Raw genomic sequence first — 20218 nt, 5'->3', positions numbered from 1 at the left:
TGTCTTTTTCAATACCGTTATGAGAACAATGGAGGCTGGGAGCGTCGTTCGTTACATTACATGTCACAATGGATATTGTGGCCAACCTGGGAGGAAATCATCTTATAGCCTATGTCGCAATGACCACCAACTACCTATCTATCTATTTGCAAGCTACCGTGCCTGCGTATCGAAGGTCCAAATATGGTGAGTTCATTGTTGAAGCGGATTTTGTCGAAAAAGAGGAATCTGCTGAAAAAGGGAAGAAGAGGGGTATCGTATTGGAAAGTAGGAAAGGTGTTTTGTGATGCTTCGTTGTGTTTTAGGCGAAAGAAATTTTGTGTGTGAACCGTAACCCAGAGATGGTATGCAAGAAGAAAAAGTGCGGATCGTAGCTCTACTCGAGAGGACCAAAAAACTGCTGAGAATAGTCGGCATGTTCCTGTGGCTCTGCACTGGACATGAACAGTTCTTCCCAATCGGCATTGCTCACGTTGTTCCAGTCGATGCTGATGCCGCCAGAGAAGCTAGCGACGTTCTGGCCTTCGGTTTGTTGCTGCGTAGAAGTCAAGGCTCCGGAGCCTTGGTATGTTCGTCCGCCGGCGATGGCCATCATCTCAGCATAGCCATAAGGTGCAGAGGTTTGGGGATACTGTGAAACGAGCGGATCGAAGTCTAATCCCGGCGCGGTATCATAACCAGTCATACCCTGCCAGGTGTCTGATTGGATGCCCCAGAAGTTGCTCTCTTCCTCGTTGTAGAGTGCTTCCCATGGCGCATGTTGCATGGACTGGGAGAAGTTGAGGCTGGGGCTCGCAGATAACATTGTTGGGTCTGCCTCTGTCCACATGGGAGCAGCTGGTAGATTTGGTTCCTGGAACATAATATTCTCGAAGTTGACGGTGCTATAGCCAGCTGAGTTCATCTGACGATCGAGCTGTGTGAAAAGCGAGCTGTCAGTTGTTGGTCCTTGAGGATACTCATTGTCGATGCTATTGAGAAGCTTTGTCAGGGGTGACAAACTGGGATCCCTCTCCGCATGCACATGATCTGCGCCCATTCTCAGATTCTTGGGGGTTCCGGGGACTTCGGGAAGATTGACGTTGAGTTGGCTCAACGCTTCATCATCATGTCCTGTCGTCTGGGATGCGTTGTTGTCTGGCACCGGGGATAAATACTGAGCGGGGAGCTCCTGGGAATATGTCTTCTGCGGCTGGGTCTTCAGACGCTTCGGAATCCTCTCTTGAGGTCCCTCAAGCACTAAAGGAGATGAACCTGAATCCGGGGCTGTGATCGATTGTTCACCCGCTTCCTCAAGCTCACCTCGCTTTCTCTTCTGCACTGTAGAAGGGAAGAGAATTTGCTCGTAGTACTGCTGAACAGGCTGTACACCATACGGGCGGTCGGGATTTTCCTGGAACATCTGCAGAATCTTTTCGTGTGCGGCAGCATACTCCTCTGCGTCGACACGCGCTTGCTCATCCTGCTGCTGTACCTTCTCAGAGGACAAAGCCAGATTCTCGGGAGCCTCTGAGGGAGAGTCGTACACATAGCTTGCCAGGACCTGCAGCGTGTGATCCTCAGAGACTGAATCATCCTCGTTTGTAGAAGATGTGAATGATTGATCGTTTTGATCGTTTTCGTACTGAATTGGCGCAGCCATTGCTTCCCTAAGTTGATTGAAATTAGTAACTTTGTCACGTCTCCTGAGAAGCGAAACCGACTTACTGCCATGGAGATGGAACCGCAGTCTTTCTATTACCGCCGTTGTCCGGGACCTGTCCATTGATCATTGCCGTACTGCCAAAGAATTGTCAGAAAGTGGCACTCTTTACTCTTTTTCAATCAAAGAAGGAGAGAGTAAGGGAGGCATGGGCCAGTAAAAGTAGTGAGAGGGCCCATTGAAGAAGAGAACTTACCCGAATTCAGGATCATGGCCATATTTGGCTCTGACGTATTTCAGTTGGGCCATGGTGAGAGTCTTGCTGAATCGCTGCTCGTACTCGCGCAAGGTGTCTTTGTGATCCTTGTCCTTGGCGAGACTGTGCTGGAGAATGAAGATAATTTCTTCCTCGGTATAGGTGATTTGACCAACCATCCTGGAGGTTAGTCGTTTGTTCGCTGTAATTGCAGGTATATCAGGTGCATACCGAGAGGTCGTGTGTCTGTGGATAGGATGGTTTGGGTTGATTTGTTTGGGACAGTATGTGAGAAGAGGAAGAAGGTTAATGTGAAGTGAAAAAGTGAAGAAGTTTGGAAGTGAGGAAGCGAGGAGAAAGGACCGCAGGAAGTGATACACGGTTTTTCTCGAGGCAGGAGGGAACGACGGGGGATTCTTTAAAAGGCAGTGATTCAGAGCTGCAGATTTACACGGAAGGTGGAAGGAGGTTCTCCCGGGGGAAGGTGCCTCTCGTCATGAGCTGGACACTCGGCAGGGCAATACGTTGGGACGGACGGTGAAGTTGGCTACACCTGACTATCGTATGTCAAGGCATCCGAGTCATCTATCATCGAATTCTGTTTTGTCTAGATCTAGATCTAATTTGCGGGCGCGCGCCTATGCCATCGTCTTTCATCTAATTAATGTCTTAAGTAGTCTCCAAGCTCCATCATTTCACCGATTGCTCCTGTAATATTCAAGCTTGCTGCTTGCGTGCAAAGATTCCCCACCAACAAGTCACGTCGGTGCCCTCCTTGTCCTCACCCCAGTCATCCTGGCCATCGAGTGTTCCTTCCTCGATACATAGTAGAGGGTTTTCTTGGCTTCCCATAGCATCTCGGAAAGCCTTGAGAAGCTTTTTGGTGGTTTCGTCTCGTAGTGGGACCATTACAACTGCGCGGGCCTCGTCTGTGGTTGATAGCTGCTCAGAGAAAGCACCTGCTAGAAGCCCTGGATGACAGTCGTCGTAAAGGGGATCAGCAGCGAGGACAACCTATGGGCCAGATTAGCAGTCTCTATGTAGCAACTTTCAATGGCCAGGTACCTTGAATTGGTTTCTTTTTCCAAAGAGGTCCTGGTCAACTTCATCATCCCCTGAGCCACCCCAAGTAAGCGCACCAGCGTTCAATGAACCTCCCAGCTTCTCCACCGTTGTACGGTTGGCCTCGACGTTATGGCAGAGATTCGACATGATGTCTGGCAAGTCGCTCAGAATCACATGGGCCTTCCACAAAGCTGCCGCCGCAAGTCCAAGTAGGCCTGTGCCAGAACCTAACTCTAAGACTGATGGCCGCGGCTCGCCCAGAGATTCGTCAAAAAGCCGGAAGAGAGCTGTCGAACCGATAGATGGCAAGTGCTTGGCAAGAACGTAAGAAGAGCCCCAAGTCTTAAGACCAAGTGAGTCGCCGGTCAGGGGCGGCTCCCGGATGATGAGCTCAAATGTTGGCGTGAGGTCCTCTTCTCTGAAGGGCCATCGCCGGATAATCTCGCCCATGGCTACATTCGGCATCAGAGGCTGCGCAGTTCAGGAAAAGCAGGAGCCATCTTCAACACATACCTGTTCTTCCACATCGTTCCGTCATCCTGCGGCTAGCCTCTGACCATACTTCCTCCTTCTTGTCATCGTCCTCGATCCAGGAGAGACCACTCTTGATAATGGACGACAGGTACATCGTTACTTCGCGTCGAAAATATGCCGTGGCCTCTTGCTCATGAATGATATCGGATCGCCTGCGCTTGTGACTCCATACCGGAGGGCTAAGTTCCAGTTGCTTCAGTGTGCTGAGTAAGTCATCACTTGACGGCTTTTGCCACATTTGCGGGAAGTCTTTCGGTTCGAGTATCATGGTTGCGGATTAAGAATCTACGTGCAATCGTATACTACGATCACCTGAATCTAGTAGAAATCGCGTTAAAGGAGAAGAAAATTAAGAAATAATGTTGGCCAGAAGAAAAGGTGCGTAGTCGACGACAAAATGAGAAAGGGGACATGTGCCTCAGCGTCACGGAAATTTTGTGCGGCGGTCTGGACCTGACCAAAGACCCCATCGCCAATACAAAACCATGGAAGGGACCTCACGCAGGAACCGTAGCGGCACGCCGATAAGGATTCTTATCGTGAAGCTTCGGGACCCATAAAACGTGGAGTCCAGATCTGGCAGGTGGGGGGTTGCTTCGAGGGGTCTTTCCTTCCGGAGGTACCTGCCAATCCAGCTCGCTGATTGGTTAGCCTCATTTGCAAGGCTGCCGCCAAAGACCCTTGCAACCCCACGTCACAAAAAATTCATATATAAAGCGCCAATTTCCGCGCAGAGTCTGACTCCTCTTCTTTTTTCCCTTCTTCAAGCACCGTCCTCTTCAACGCTGCGTTTCTATGCTACAAACGGAGAGATGTACGCGCTAGCGGAAGTCTCTCATTCTACCAAGCTGGCATATGAGAAATTCGGAGTAACTTCTTCACACCACTCACCCAATGTCGCCTGCCTAGTGCGGGATGACGGGTCTGCCCGCGAGGGTCTGGCGTGACTTCACGTCTGCAATTGGCATCAGAAAAGCAGGGCCCGGGCCGTTCTCATGTATACCCTGATTTCCTCTGGGAAGAGGGGAAAGATGAGCTCTGGACTCGGTGTCCCTATGGGAGAGCCGTTGCGAAAAGATTGTGCAGAGCACTTGAGTGCGATACGCAGCGTCTGGATCCTGGCTGGCTTCGGCTGACCAGGCTCTTGACAATTCAATTCCGATCATTCTGTTGAGGACGGTGCTTCACCTTTTTTTCTTCTCAGGTAAGATACATCTCTTTTTCTGTGATTTCGGCTTTGTGGACTAAGGATACTACTAACGAACAATATGCCCCCTAACATTGTAGTCTATATCTCCCTTACTTCGCCTCAACTCCAACCTTGACCGACAGATATCGCAAACACCAATCGCCATCTTCCACGTCAGTCAGTACAGTACAATTTCAGCAAGAAGTGATCGACGACCCATTAGAATTTGACCATTGCCCACCGTATCGGTCACGACAGGCTCTAAGATGCGGGCTGTTCTTCGCCATTGCCGTTCCAACTTGGATCATTGGACTTTGTGGTTCCCGAGCTTCTAGCCGGCAACTTATGCAGCACGGCTTTCCAAATATTGGAAGTGGTATCGGCCAGACTCCGAGCTCTGTCGAGGCGCGCCACCAGATCTTCGCAAACGAGATTATCTTCTGGGGCTTTTGCGGCCAGGTCGACTACTTCCTTGACAGCGTCAATGACCACCTTGAAGTGGCCCTCGGCGTCTGGTGATCTGTCGTCAAAGCCGGAGGCTAGCGGCGAGTTCTTCATCTGAGCACCTTCAAGTGATTGCAAACATGTCTCTACCTGCGCCATTGCCGTATCGAAGTTAAGCGGTAGTGGTGATCTTTCCATGTACGCCGCCTTCTTGCCTTTCTCTGCGTCTTTCGACAGCATGTCGACCCAGATATGATTCCGCGTCTCTGGGCTGGACTCCTTGTTTTTCTCCACCTGCCCCAGGAACTTTTTGAACGCAGCTTCGTAGACCTCGTGTGCAATTTCAAGCTGGTCATGGACTTGAACTAGCAATAACCTGATCTGGATAAGGCGATACTGGCGGCTGCGGGCAGAGGCTTCTGGGTCTCGCGGAGCCTGTTGAACGAGCGAAAGGCGTCCCACGGCTTTCTGAACGCGCTCAATCTCGTCTTCGCTTGCTTCGCCTGGGCGGTCCCCGCGTTCCCTGGCCTCGGTATTCTCCCGGTGTCGGCCGCTCGATAAGGGGCTCACGGTCGGTGAGGATGCCCGTTCGTGCGGCGGTCGCACGTAGTAGTACGGCGCGAGATATGCCTCAATCTCAAGCGGCGAGGGCAGCGGCGCGTATCGCGCTGGGTAAGGCCTCCGTGGACTGTAGTGGAAAGGAGGATCGTACAGATTGCGAGACATTGCCCCAAAGGAGTGATGAACCTAGTGTTGTACGTTGTGACAAACCGGTTGGTGATGTTGGTTAGCTAAAGGGAGCTTAAGATTGCTTCCTTTCGATGCTACAGAGGTTGAAGAGTCTCTAGCTCGGAGCTGTGATCTGGGAGCAGGCATCTGTCATATTTGAATGGCTGAAGGCGTCTTGCCGTCCTGCGAACGACTCTAAGTCTTCTCAGACTTGATGACCACGTCTTGGAACTTCCATCATGTGAAAGGAACTGTCAAGGAGCGGGAGTCCGCACGTCGATTTTCTGCAGCTTGGCACTGCAATAGACACAGAGACAGACCGCTCTCTGCGCCATTCCTTCATCTTGTAAGTTCTCACTCGTCTTTGTTTGGGCAATACTGCATGTTTGCTCTTCTTTTTGTTGAAATGGCTCAGGTACTGAGTCATTATCTGTCTACTTGCTATTCCATCCTGAGAGTACCTCACCCCCAAAGAAGGAAGAAGGTACGCAAAACTAGCCTCTTGGAAATCTGTCTTAGGGAGATTTGCGCATCTTGCTCTTGTCGAGACTCTACAATCAGCTTTGTCTTGAGCGCATATCACGCAGAAGATAAGACGTTTTCCTTCACAAACGGACAAACCCGTCTTGCTGGAGCCGACTTATATAACAATACGAGAAATCATTATCGCCTCTTCCATATTCGCACCTAACCCTTCATGATTTCCTATCTTACCCTTTCAATAGACCACCTTACCCAACAAATCTACCTTCTTTGCTTGAGCATTGCATATCATCGGCAGCGGCATAGCCAACGGGGATGACGTGGGATATCCCAAGTAAAGTTTTCGTGACATTGCAACATCGGACACTGGTGGCAACCGCCACACCTTCCAAACAAACAAAACAGACCCCCCCTCCCCCGACCCCGGGAAAGGCTAAATAAAAACCAACGGCGGGCGGGCCGGGAGCCGGCGTAGGTGTGGGGTTCTGGAGGCTGGAGCTTGGTCGGTCTAGCTTGGCAAACCCGGGACTCCTTCCTCCACCTCCCACACCTTCCGGTCCACCCCGCTATTACGGAGTACACTAGAAATGGATTTGTAAGGTAAGTAAGGTAGATACGGATAGGAAAGCAAAGTTCGCGATTCATCTGCCAACACATCGGAGGATCACAGAGAAAATACCCCCCACCCCCCATTCAAGCTTTTTCTTCTCTTTGCTGGACAGAAACCTCGGATAACGTCTTCCTTTGGGGAAAGAGCCACTCATGTCTATGGTGGCGTACATTTCGGATGTTGGTTTGCTTTTTCCCAAAGGTTTTCACTTTCTTCATTGGGGCCGTGGCTGCTGCAGGACAGGATCACAGGATGTAGGTGGGCAAGCAAACCAAAAAAAGTTTGCATAGGTGCCTTGCAGATAGATTCATCTTCTACTAACCTCTTTGTGGGCCAAAGTCAATCTGTCATCTACTTTGCTTGTTTGCCTGCAGGGAAGACTAGATCTGGATAGCGGGTAAAGAAGAAGGAAAGAAAGAAAAAAAGATGACAAAATCGAGAGACATGAGGATGTATGTGCAAGATCCCCTCCCCACACCCATCTTCAGCAAGGTCTGAATCAAAATTTTGTGGCATTGAGGCTTGAGAACCCGTAAACCCCGTCCGTTGCGTATTGACAGGTTCTCCTACCCGGGAGAAACTTGAGTGTTTTCTAGAGGGTTGAAGCGATGGGGAATATTGATGCTCACGTAAGGAAAGGCAACAGCAATCTCTACCAAAAAGTCACGGCCCTCCGCCGCCAAAGCGCTCGCTTGCCTTCCTCTTACCCTGATTTCAAAAACAAAAAACAAAAAAAGAAAACAAGCAGAAATACTAGAACAATCCATCTTCCGCTGACATATCTTGTATCTTCTTCTTCTTTCTTGCTTTGCCCACCTACCCACCCCCGAGAACAAATTTCCCAATACCCATTTTACGCAGTAATGAATTGCGGGGAGCTCTAGTGGAGTACGCAACCTCCCTCCTTCCAAGCAACCCTCCCGCTGGTCCTGCGGAACAACGGATGGGAAAGCACAAGTACTTCATGTCACGATACAAGCAAAAGCAGGTCAGATCAGGGAAAGTTGATCAAACGGGGACTCCAAATGGGAGGGGGGCGATCAATTCCTCCTCGACTGTATCTCGATCATGGCCTGGCAATCATCGTGTGCCCAAAAGGTATCTGTACCTGGCCCCGTATCGAGGTAGCCAAAAAATTAAAAACAATTGGAGGAGAGATGAAGGAGGAGGCGCACGGCCGTTTTCGACAGAACAAACAGCCAAGGATTTGCAGTCTGCAGCCAGGAGGGCGGGGGGGGGTCCGTCATGACGTTGATACCCTGTGCATGAACAAACGCCGCCTTGTCTCTCAGCATTCGTAAGGATACGCAGCATCATGATTGTTGTCGACTCAAGTTGGGATATCGCCAGGCCCAGCTGTTTCAATTCAAATCAATCAGTCAGAGTCAGGCAATTTAATCGTTCAAATGACTTTCATTTGGATACTGTTCTGTTTTGTGTAGCTGACTACCACCTGGTATCAATCAAAATGAAGAAGACAAGAAAGTGAGTATCTCCAAGAGGAAGAATTCCTGGCCCGCATCCACGGTTTACCAGTTAGTTGGGGGGGTTTTCCAGAGTCCATGCAATCCTATATGCTGGTCGCCAATGCCCGTTCCGTCCCCTGTGATGCAATCCCAGCCCAAGTGAAAAGAAAAGAAAAAAAAAGGTGAGAAAATCATTTCGCTGTTGCTGATGCTGTCAAGTGGCCGTCCAGTCGAGGACTCTCTTGAGATGTCCTGAAGAATTATCGCTTTTTCCAAAGAAATCCCAAAACACGTTTCTGCGCCTTCGCCTTCTTGGCTGGGGCTTCTTTCGCCATCTTCTTCGTCGATACATTGCTCTTGGCAAGCGGCCGTTCAAGCAGTTTGCAATTGTCCGTCTTGGTCCCTCCCTAAGCGACCGCGATGGGAGCGCTGCTGGGGACGCTGTTTGGGGGCGGGCATTCCTTGTAAATCTCAATCTTGAGAGTTTTCAATCGCTGACGCATGTCGAGGAGATCCGCCATCTTGTCCTCAGGTGGGTTGCGCATGTCTGCAATCTCCCAGTGCAGAGCCTCATACTTTTCATAGAACACCTTGAAACGCGCGGCTTTGCTGACCAGGTCGGGGCTGAGCCCGCGCTGACGCTTAGGGGCTTGCTTGGTCCGGGCGCTCTCGTTGGAGTCGGAAGATTCCATAGCCTTGCGCTTCTTGGGTGGTGCTGAGTGTTCAAGATCCGACGCATTCGTTGGCGGTGACGAAGCCAAAGGCGACGACTTGGCCGGTGATGTATTTTTGCTCTTGAGAGAGACGCCAGATGAGTTGCGGGATGATGCATGTGAGACTTCTGCAGGCCGTTGCTTGAGGCTGACGGGCGCCTTGATGGGCGCCTTGGGCTTAGCACGCTTGGCCAATGGGGCGCCAGAACTTGAGCTACTGTCGTCTGCCTCCTCTTCCCTCTGTCGCTTGGGAGGCTGTGGTTTGGCCGCCTTGACAGTCTCTCGTGGAGGTTGAGGCGACTTTTCCTTGGGCCTCTCAATTGATCTCTCCACCGTCCGCTCTACAGGCTTTTCAACTGGCCTAGCTTTTGCCTTGGGCACGGCAATCTTCGGCTTTGGCGGGAGTGCATGTTCGACCCTTCTCTTGGGGGCAGGTGCAGCTGCAGGCGCTGGTCTGGGCTTGGAAGCCACAATGCTCGCCATCGGCTTGTCCTCCGAAGACTCTGAATCCGAGTCTGAGTTGGTGACAAACTCTGCAGAGAGAACCCGGCCGTTCTTGCTAGCTGGGGCTGCTTTCTCCTTTGCTTTCGTCGGCGCAGCCTTGGGCGTCGCGGGCTTCTTATTCGTAGATAAGAGACGCTTCACCTGAGAGTCGGCAGCCTTCTTCGGTTTTGGCGGTAACGGATTCGATGATGACCGTGACATTGTCTCGCCGCCTTTCATCTTGAGGACGTCTTCGTCGCCGTTGTCGCTTGTTGCGTCGCTGACCTTGATCTTGGGAGGCGGTGCGGCGGAGGCCTTGGCGATATTTGCCTGCAACTTACTGAGGATCTTGCCCTTTCCTCGCTCTTCCCGCGGCAAGAGCTTCTGCCACTCAGTTTCCGTTGTTGCCAGCCGCATCTTATCGAATTGACGGATTGCGTTGTCGATCGCTTTCTGTCGGGTATCTTGGGTATCATATTCGTACTTCCACACGTCCAACTCTCTCCAGTAGTTCTTTCTCAGTGCCCACATCTGCGTGTCCGGCTCGAACTGGGCCACCTTCTCCAGGGCAGGCTTGAAATCTTCGTCTTTGCCTTCCCATAGGCTCTCCAGGTAGTCGGCCGGCCGCTCCTGCACCGCTAGTTCGTGTACAATCATAGATCTTTGCTCCTTGGACTTCTCGACGATCTGTTGCGAAGAAGCGTATACAGGATTTATCGACGGTGAGCTGACGGCTACCAGAGCCGGTGACCCTGAGGGCGACGACTTGCCGCCACCATTGCCGTATGACGCCATGCTCGACAGCAACTTGGACTTGGCTGTCTTTCCCGTGGCCTTCTTGTTGGTGCCCGGCAGCGGCCTATCCATGACCTTTGATCTATTGCCTTTGTTAGTTGTGTCATGATCACCATGACCCAGCCGCTGTCAACATACTGCTTCTTCGATGCCGTCGCCGCTGCGATGGAGTTCTGCAGATTCTCTATATCTGAGTCCATCCCGGATGACGAGGTTGAAGGTGCACCCTTGGCCTTGGCCTGCTCGCCCTTCTTGGGAGCCTCGGAGCCGGGTAGCTTCTTCCATAGTGAGGATGTTTGTGGTAGTCGTGTAGCTCGTTTCGTCGATTCGAATGGTTTCGTGAGGAAGAGGTCGTGTGAGAATGTCGCGGAGATGGGAGAGAGGGTGTGGGAACTGGAGCCGTAAAGCAATGTCTTGGTAGCGAGGAAGCATTAGCATATGTCAACGAACGGCGCTTCCGCTAGCGGGCGGGATTCGTTTGTGTAGACATCGGACAGCAGCAGATGTCCCAGACGGGCAGCGGTGCAATGCTCTTTTTCCCGCCTTGCATACAGGTACAAGTGCCAGTTCTTCCCGTCGGGAGGACAAATGAATTGTTCGAGGGGGGCTCAAGGAAACGGGCAAAGAAGAGCGTTGCGTAGGACTTACCGGGCTGCTCCCCAAGGACAATTGGAGGTCCTCACCACCCTGTACACACTTGATCATGTCCTCGAGTACATGGTCAGAAAGGTTGATGCAGAAAGCCTGTGGTGGTACAGGATTTCCCGAGGCGGCCGAGCTCTCAAGAATGAGGCCGGATTCCGGAACCTTGAGTGAAGAAGGCATCTTGGTTCTATATCTCTCTCGCTCTCTCGGATCACGCGAATCGGCTGTGTTGACGGTCGGTTGCACCTCGCATGCTCCGGCTCAGCTTTCGCCTTGCAAGCAAATACTTCAAATAGAGCGAAGAGTTGAACAAGTGTAGAGTCGAATGTCGAGTCGGGGTATCGGGGGACAAAAGGAGGCGGTTGTTGAGTTTTGGTGGTTGAGTTGCGTCTATTATTCTCGCAGGCGGATTATGGGGCGGGTCGGCAGGACGTCACATTGCCATGGCGAGGTTGAATGTGGGTTCTTCCGGCTTCGAGAGAAGTGAATGGACGAGGACGGGGCGTTGGGTTGGGGTTTGAGGCTCGAGGTTTGCCTCCTTTTCGTCTGAAGAAGAATATAAAGAATGATTCACCGCAGTAGGTAAGCAAGCGAGAGAGAAGCCTTGTAGACAACAGGGTGAGGAAGAGGTGAAGGTGAGGGTTGAAGGGAAGGAAGTCGAGATCGGGGACAAGAGGAGAGTAGCGGAAAGGAAGCACAGGCTGCACAGCCAGTCAGCCCAGCCCAGGTCCCCAGCCAAAAGACAAATGGGCCGTGGGCGTGGGACTTGGAGTGAGCAGAGGGACTGAGGAGTGGGAGAGAGAGAGCCCAGGCAGGCCGGACCGCAGCAGGGCCACCCACCGGTAGTAATTAGTGCAGATACAAGAAGCGGTACTTTCGAAACGATGGTGGGTTGAACTGGAAGCTCGCTGAAGAGACCACTAGAGACCGCTGGAGCCATCGGAGTTTACTGTAGCGACCGCTGTGGCTTTGTACGGCAACATGTACCTGTACGTGTACCGACCCCCATGCGAGACAGGGTGTCACGCCTGGCCAATAACGGGTACTTGGCGTGTACTTTGCTGAGTTCATCGGCTCAGTCTCCAGAGCGAAGGAGGGAGAGGACGGGGGAGGGAGTGACTGAGCAGAAGAGGAAGAAGGTGACCCACAATGGGTACGATCCCAAGGGCAAGCGGATGCTCTGACTGGCTGAACCAGCGACCGTGGCCGGGGGTCTGGTCACTCTGGCGGACGCCTGGTGCCTGTACTTCTTGTACCTCTGACCTTTTTGGCCGAAGCGACAGGGGTGGTCGGGGTGTGCGAAATCAACCAAGGAGACCGTCGGTGTTGCTGTACCTTGAGGCTTGAGGTGTACGCAGTATCCTTCCAGAAAGTCAGAAAACCAAGGCGACCACTCCAGTCCAGTCAGTATGCAGTATTCGTGCCATGATGACTGAAGGCCTTCATCTTAGGAAAGCAACACATATCGAGATGCAGAGTGAGCCAGACAAGATGAGAAAAAAAAAAGTAGAAAGTGGCAGGGTCAAGGAAAAAGACGTAACCCCAAATCATTGAGTCTGTGCTGCCCTGCGTCGTCGTACTGTTCAGTTTCTGTTCTGTTCTGCGCATTTACCGCCAAAGACATGGACGCTTGATGTCGGCCCAGCCCACCTCAGCCAGCTCTGGAGGGGGAAACCAGAGGGGAAACTTAGAATGGAAGACCGAGGTGAGGCCTGATGGAGTAAGACAGTCGACTGCGTAAGACGGTGCTTGGCGTCCTGCTTCGTATGAGAATGAGATGTGATTGTACGCGGTACTTCGTACGTTGGCACTGGACCAGTCAGGACCACTCACAGTCACGCAGCCATGGTGCCACATGGGGGCAGAAGGAAGCCAAAGGGTGAAGACATTCGAACGGTGGCCGCGAGACAACACAGAGGCAAAAGCACCACTTGCGCGCGATAGTGCGAGTAGTCAGGACGAGGTGGGCAATAATTCGCCAGACTCCTCCAAGTTACCCAATCCGACCCGCGCGTACTGTGTGATAACCTATGGGGAATTTCGAAAAGCATTGGGCATGGGCGAGGTTTACACGACAACTTCCGGCCGGGGGCCCAGCCCGGCATAGCATCCGATAGCGGGCGGTCCCTCACCTCGTTCCATAATCCATTTAACCTTCACCGTATCCCTCTGAGCCTCTTTTTTACCTGCCTCCTCCCTCTTTACGAATAGTCTATTGTCTATCCGTATCCCTAACCATCCAATTACTAAGGTATGCTTGTTCTCCGAGTCACGGGGTCCAGGCCCACCCACTTCCACTTTGACAGGATGACATTGACAACTTGAGCAAAGGACATGAAGAAACCGTAATAGATGAAAAGAAACTGTAAAACATAATCCAATCAGCCCAAATGGTGAGACGAACAACCAGAAAATCCGCTGCACAGTAGGCAACCGGACCATCCTCTCGTCCGCATCGTACCGGAAAAGGATGGCTTGACTTTTGTCAGTGCTGTCACCGAGTAGGGAGGTGGTATCTCCATGGATATTTTTGGCCTTGACTTTTCCCTTTCGAATCCCATAGTTCGTTCCCCTGTCATTCGGTGATTGGGCCCGTCGACTCACTCACCTCTCCGTCTTGTTCCCACTCTTGCGAAAAGTTCCATATTCCCAGTCGCTATCCCTTGTTCTTCCTCTCCTTCTGTCTCCATGACTCCATCGCTTTCATTTTGCTGTTATGATAGAATTGATGAGAAGAAAACCAAGGGGCACTCGCTGGTGGCTGCTCAACGGGAAACGGAAACGGGAGCAGGCAGCATGTGGCAAACCTCGTCTGTGGTGGCTTGCTTTTGTCCCATAGCTTCCAGCAGCCCATGCCGTTCTTGTCTTGCTCGTCGATATCTTTGCTTCATGTTTCTCTTCTGAAGGGAAAAGAAACAGCGATGCAGCCGTCCGCTTGTTCGGGACCGGAGGTGGGTACCACATCTCCCGTCGAGTTATTCTCTGCAATCATAACAGCCCGACGTATTGCTTCGGCTTCAAATTGTTTGAACGAAGGACAATCCGTCCAAACTTGACACACGGCCGCGAACCTTAACAAGGACTGGATTGGCGGGCAATCAAGGGCAAAACCGCTTTGTCCGGTCCAGCCCAGTCCCAGCTCGACCGTAGCTAGTGGATCTGCCACCCGAACGTAGCTCTCGCCGTCTCAACTGTAATATTGTTACATGTTCACTACCTCAACTTTCGGTCCGCCGCCGACCATCGCCCTTGCGCTGCTGCATCTGTCTGCAAGACATCTCATCCCCTTTGGAAAGGTACGGATATACTTGCGTCCGCGAACGGGTAATGCTGGATATTGCGACGAAAAAGTCCACACCATCATGCTCATACATCACCCGCGGTGACTGGAAATCAGAACGACGAACTTGGTGCTTTTGGTCGAGTGACTTGCCTCCACGGTTGACAACGCCGTAAATTGTTTTTGTAGGGACGAAACCGATCCACTCCCGTGCTACCATTCGGCGCTATCCTTGGGTGAAAGATGGTCTCCTGTCTCGTCCTGTTGTGGTGCTGCTGCCCTGCAGTTCCTCCTCGGTGGGCTGAGTACCCAGCCTGTACCTCAACTGCAGAACGCGGCCTGTCCTTACTTGATGGATACACAGGTTCCATGTTGCGACAATGGTGATGGTGAGCGCTCTGGGCTAGTAGCGGCTAGTGCACCCTCCCCCCCCCTGTCGGGCCTTGAGTAGAGGCAAATGTCGCTCGCTTGATGAATTCCATTGGCAACGGTTACTGGTCTCGACGTCCCGGGGAAGAAGCCGTCGGATGGGTTTGAAGTTTTGAGCGCAGGATATGCCTTTTGAGCAGTTACCGTGCTGTTCCATGGCGGTCAGAAGTAAGAATTGACTACAGGAAATGGGCGAGTCAGGAAGACGACGCCAGACTGGCATGACTGGGTATCCAGAAGGCTTCTCTGCATCTTGTTCTGCTTCGCTGGCATGGCATGGTAAGGTAAGGCGGGCTGAAACCCTGTCCGCCAATGGTGGTGCCGCTGGCTGGCTTCGCCGGGGCAGTATTCTCCTTCGCTCGACCTCTTGCGGCTGGAACGTGGCCAACAGCTGGTGACCGATAGAATTCGTTGCGCGCAACGTCGACCGCGCTGCAACTGGTGCTTGTGCCTGAGTGGGAACACCCTCCCTTCTAGATGGAATGTGAAGAGGGCCATACCACTGGCACCACCCATGCCTTGTCCGCATCCGTCCAAATTGGCCGGCGCGATCGCTGCCGGCTGAACGGTTCTTGATGGTTCAACGACCGGGAGAAGAGAAGTAAGGGAATTCCGACCAAGCCGACCTATTCGACTTCAGCCATGTTCATCCAGATTAACCTGGGCCGTCTTCGGTGTCATGGCGGGATGCGGTTGTGTTCGTAGCAGCCATTGAGATGCAGCGGCTAGGTGTGATGAGGGGAAGCCCATGTGCTGTCCAGACGTTCTACTGTGGTAGGTATGGTTGTCAGGTCGCCTCGCCTTCCTTCAAATGGAATCACGGACGGACGGCCGTACCTGACCTTCCCATGCTGCAGCTGGTGCGGGTCTCATGAGGGTCCCAATGGGTCCAGTAGCTTGCGCTGTCACTTGACTGTTTGCTGCAGTGTCCCATCGTCGAGGGGTGTGACTGTGACCATTCATCAGTCTACCGCTAGTCTACTTGGTGCTTCCATACAGAAAGTCACGTCTGGTGTTTGTATCTCTTTGCCAGGCTCTTCGAAGAGACTCTGACATCACTCGGGCATATTCGAGGTCGCAGAAGAGGAATTCGTATCGGCGACCGGATGGTTAACTGGCAGACGGCATCCAAGTTCCGTAATTGAGAGTTGGGTTGGCTGAAGGGAGACAAGAACCACATCCTGGCTAGATGATTGCTAGTGTTGAAGGAAACCAATGAGAGCGAAGACGCGCGTGGGAGAGGACAGAAGGTGAGGGAGGATTGGTAAAATTATTCCGCAAGGTACGGAGTGATTTGAGGCGGACAATAGGATCAATGGAAGAGACGGGAGAAACGGAAGGAGGTTATCGAATTGTTCGTTCCTGCCCTCACTTCAGTCTCGGCGGTACACCTCCGTCTACCACCTGCACCTGCCATTGAAGCACCAGTAAAGCAGCAGCGCCCAAGTGGATGGATTGGCACCTTGGGTGACGATGCGCAGGTCTGCTGGGCTGCTAGAGACGTGGGAGAATCATACCTAACTTTTGGTTGCAGCCACGAGGTCATGTACCGCTGCAGTATCTGTACCTGACTGTGGGTATCTCCGAGTGGATCTCGTCTGGAATTGTGCGTTGTTGCAAGTGCAAGTACGGAGGCGTCGGGAAGGTACCTCGGGAACCCCAGTCGATCCTTCCATTCTCTTGATGTGGCCTTCGTACCTTCCTCTGGTACGAACACCGGCAGGTACGAATATCGATACCTACCTCAAGTGCGGCGTGCCCATGTCTCTTTCCTCGACAACGCCTCCGAAGCCTCCAGAGCCTTGAGACCCAGCTGGTGTTTCCCCGGAATGAAGAAAAAGAAAAAAGAACCCCAAATCGTCGACAGTGAACGACGCTACAGACGACTCCTCGCAGCGATCGAGAAAGAAAAGAACAAGTCAGAAAAACGAATACTATCCCGCCGTGCCCGCCCAAGACCCCTGTCGGCCATTCACCTCGCGCTGCCCGCCATCGACTCTTGACGTCGTTTACAATTGCAATTTCTGCCATCATTTCTTCATATTCCGTACCACTCAGAGATAGACACACAGCGAACATCAGTCACAACTTTGTGGCTACCCGGGTTCCCGCGGGAAGGGAAGGCACTTTAATCGGATCCATCATTGGGCCCAGACTAACGCCGAAATAGTGTTTCCCTTAACCGCCAATATGAACACTCAAACGGCGTGGGATGGTTGGTGCGGGATGATGGATCATGCTTGTGTCCTCGGATCCGCTGGCTTTTCCCGTCACGTCACTTCCCAGTTTCCACTTCTTCAAGGGCAGGCAGGCCACAGTCGTCGACTTTCGGAATATGTGCCCATGTTGGCGGGCCGGCATGCAAAGCTTCGCCAACCTGCAAGCTATCTCGGGCCTGCGTACGGGCGCTCGTCCGAGGTGACGCAGTACCTACTTACAGCCATCACGATCACGGGTCAAGCCAGAAGCCAACAGCGCCACGGCCTGGGTACGAGCTCGAGCCCCCAATGACACTCACCATCCATCGTATGGCCTCCTCAAGCAAGGCTCCAGACTGGCTTGGTTGCTTTCGTGGTCAGCTTTGTCGTACCTACACTACCAAGAGCATGGCGTAAGGCGAACCATGCTCGCGATTGGCAGCGTCGATCGCTACGCAGTAGTGTACGTTCCGTATATGGGCAACTCGCTCGCTGACAGGCTTGCTACACATGCAGGTTGATTTGGATTTGATTTGCATTTTGTACTCCACGTCAGGGGAGGCGGCAGATGGCAGCTGGAGATTCCGCTTGAGCCTGAATCTCAACTGCAAGTCTCGCTTGCCTGCCAGATAGAGCCGTTCTTTGCTTGTCTCGGTCGGTGCGTCTCATTGTCTCTAAATCTCGACTGAAACATGTCTTTGCCGTTTTCCCTGGCGACGGACGTCAAGGTACGGATACTCCAGCAATGGTAGGTAGCGCGACCGGGTACATTTCGGTCTACCTACGCGTACATTTCACATTGACTCGACGATGGCGAACGTACAGCAGGTACACAGTTGGTAGGGCATGCAGCGTGGCAGCCAGCAGCCAACCGACTCCCATCCATCTCGACTGTACAGTAGTGTTTGGAAGCTCGACGGATCGGTGTCGTTTGGTGTAGCGAACATGTTGCGCTAATATTCACTCGTTTGGGTTGCGGAAGAACACAAGGCCACAGCACCTGCCACGCTCCTGTGTGACCAAGACGGATACCCAAACTTGCTTCATGCCAGGTACGGATACCTCGTGCATTGTTTTGGCGCCATCAAGCAGTACCTACACGTTCTTTACCATTGAGTTCAATACTGGCGCTGGTATACAGCAACTCTCCCACCGGAACATTACTCAGTCCAAGATCGCGTTCGAGAAAGTCGGCCTGCCATACCACGTATTGTCCCATCTACCGACCATTGAACCTCGAACGACTTTTGCAGAAAGCAGGGACCCTCTCCCGGCTTGTGGGCGAAATGTGATGCAGACGCCAGACAACTGCGACAAACTGCAATGGCCCAGTACTCGTGGCTTCAGACAGCACGGACTGCTGGGCTTCAGCCGGACAATGCCATACCTGAGCATAGTTCGCTGTGTGCCGCACAATCTAGCACAGAACGACGGCAACATCGACGATTGCTGGTTACACGGAATACAGCGTAAGATCTCGTCAATTACTCTGCCCCCCGACGTTCATGCCCCTGGTAGCTCACCCATAGATCCCTTCAACACGCGGAATACCGACTCAAAAGAGTACCTGTGTCTGTTTGTATACGTACGCCTCGACTGGGTATAGGATCGTTTGCGAGAAGGTGGCACTGCAGAACTCCTTAACATCAAAAGGCTGTTACTAAATCAACAGCCACCACAAGCAAACTCAACCACATCGTTATTATTGTGGAGCTATCCGTAGAGTCTTCTCCGCGCAACTCGGCGCCTGCTTTCGAAAACCGACCCCAAAGCCCCAGGGCCATCGCAGACAAGAACCCCACCTCTAAAAGCATTGGGCACCGTCAAAGTTCAGACGTTGATGGAGAACGCAAGGTAGCATCCTGAAAACAGCATAAACGTCTAATTTCTGCTTCTGTCCAGTGGTTCATCATTGGATACCGACAATGCCTCCATCAACGCTTTAATCTATCTGCAGCTAATACGTTTGAAGCTTTGAGTGTCAAAATCACTCCTTCGCGCTGATGCCGTGACCATCCATGTTCTGTAACGAGGAAACAGAAACATACCGAGGTCGTTGGCCACTAACGGGCTCTCATTGCTGAGAACATGGGTCAGCGTCTTCTTCATACAAACTCAACCGGCGGCAGAGAAGCGGTAGCAAGCTGCACATGGGTTCAGTGAATGAGCGCCGCATGTCAGTCGAATCCGACTACGCACAGGAAAGCCTCGAATCGGGCCACTAGTGGTCAGTGAGAGCCATAAGTGTTTCCCCCGAAACAAGGACAGGATCAGACGCTGCCCAAGCAATCCATCCCGGCAACGGCTACGAAATCAACACTTCTGTCGATTCTTTGTCAGGAACTGCCTGGCCGTCGACAATACGGCACCAGGACAGCCAAGTTCAATACTACAATGCAACGAGACGTCAGCTTACTGGATGGCATAAGATACCTGTGATCGCGCAAAAGTAGCTGCCGTCCGTCTCTACCTTCAGCGGCACCTGTAAAATTCTCTTACCCATCTGTCCGATCTGAGTGTCTGACACCTGGCGGATCATCTCAGCTCACGTGTGGAGAGCCTGCAACGGAGCTCAGATGCCCAGGCCTACCAGCCGGTATCTTTACATCTACCTCACAGTCCACAGTTGCTCTTCCGATGCCAACTATCACGGGCGGGCTGCTGATATCGGAGGCCAGCATCGCACTAGTGGCGAGGACCTCATGGGGTCAACCTGCTTCATAGCATTTTCTCACCACCTTGTACCCCAGTGCTTCCAACCTGCTGGGCCCGATGCCGCGCCTGAGCTTCCTCCTCCTCTTCTTCAAGTGTGGGCCAGCCTTCTAGCTGCATCCCATTCCAAGGACCGGACTGGCCCGGTGTACGGATACCCATCGAGACGTTGCCGAGTCGAGATGGCGGATGGCGATTAAGCCGAATGGGTGTAGGTACACGCGCAATACATGCATCGTTCCCCGCCCCGTTGCCCAACTTGGGCCTTAGATGCCGTACCTAAGTCGATAGACCCGTGCGTTGCAGGTTGATTCCAGCCCTCGATTCCTCTTCCTCTTCGTCGACGATTTAGAGGAAACTCCCGGAACAATGCCTACAATCGATGTGGCGAAGCTGAAGGAGAGTACTACAGGCATGCTAAGCGACGCAAATATTTGATCCCTCATAGAGTGAGTTCCATTCCAGCTGTTCGGGAGTTTGGAGTCCAGCCAGCCGGAGCAAGGAAAAAAAAAAGTGTGAGACATGCTACACGGATGGGTAGCACA

The 20218-nt window shown here is 52.5% G+C and overlaps 4 protein-coding genes across 4 annotated transcripts; all 4 read right to left on the bottom strand.

The window, feature by feature from the left end:
* Nucleotides 1-376: 376 nt before the first annotated feature.
* Nucleotides 377-2077, bottom strand: N0V96_000613 (uncharacterized protein; the record flags this gene model as incomplete). The annotated part of the gene is made up of 3 exons (XM_065755988.1): nt 377-1649; nt 1708-1779; nt 1899-2077. The coding sequence occupies 3 exons, from the start codon at nt 2075-2077 to the stop codon at nt 377-379; spliced, it is 1524 nt and encodes a 507-aa protein (XP_065615228.1).
* Nucleotides 2078-2615: 538 nt separating this feature from the next.
* rrg1 (Protein-lysine N-methyltransferase rrg1) lies at nt 2616-3765 on the bottom strand (the record flags this gene model as incomplete). Its single annotated transcript, XM_053197688.2, has 3 exons — nt 2616-2912; nt 2964-3415; nt 3477-3765. The coding sequence occupies 3 exons, from the start codon at nt 3763-3765 to the stop codon at nt 2616-2618; spliced, it is 1038 nt and encodes a 345-aa protein (XP_053044911.1).
* Nucleotides 3766-4947: 1182 nt separating this feature from the next.
* On the bottom strand, nt 4948-5856 carry N0V96_000611 (uncharacterized protein; the record flags this gene model as incomplete). Its single annotated transcript, XM_053197689.1, has 1 exon — nt 4948-5856. The coding sequence occupies one exon, from the start codon at nt 5854-5856 to the stop codon at nt 4948-4950; it is 909 nt and encodes a 302-aa protein (XP_053044912.1).
* A 2969-nt stretch (nt 5857-8825) lies between these two features.
* Nucleotides 8826-11234, bottom strand: N0V96_000610 (uncharacterized protein; the record flags this gene model as incomplete). The annotated part of the gene is made up of 3 exons (XM_053197690.2): nt 8826-10491; nt 10548-10822; nt 11058-11234. 3 exons carry the CDS (start codon nt 11232-11234, stop codon nt 8826-8828), a joined length of 2118 nt encoding a protein of 705 aa, XP_053044913.1.
* Nucleotides 11235-20218: the final 8984 nt, after the last annotated feature.

Source organism: Colletotrichum fioriniae (genome assembly GCF_027942845.1).
Source record: "Colletotrichum fioriniae strain IMI 355084 chromosome Unknown scaffold_1, whole genome shotgun sequence".
In the NCBI taxonomy this organism is placed as follows: domain Eukaryota; kingdom Fungi; phylum Ascomycota; class Sordariomycetes; order Glomerellales; family Glomerellaceae; genus Colletotrichum; species Colletotrichum fioriniae.
Note: the sequence above shows the minus strand (reverse complement) of the source record. Positions and strands in the feature narration are given on the sequence as shown.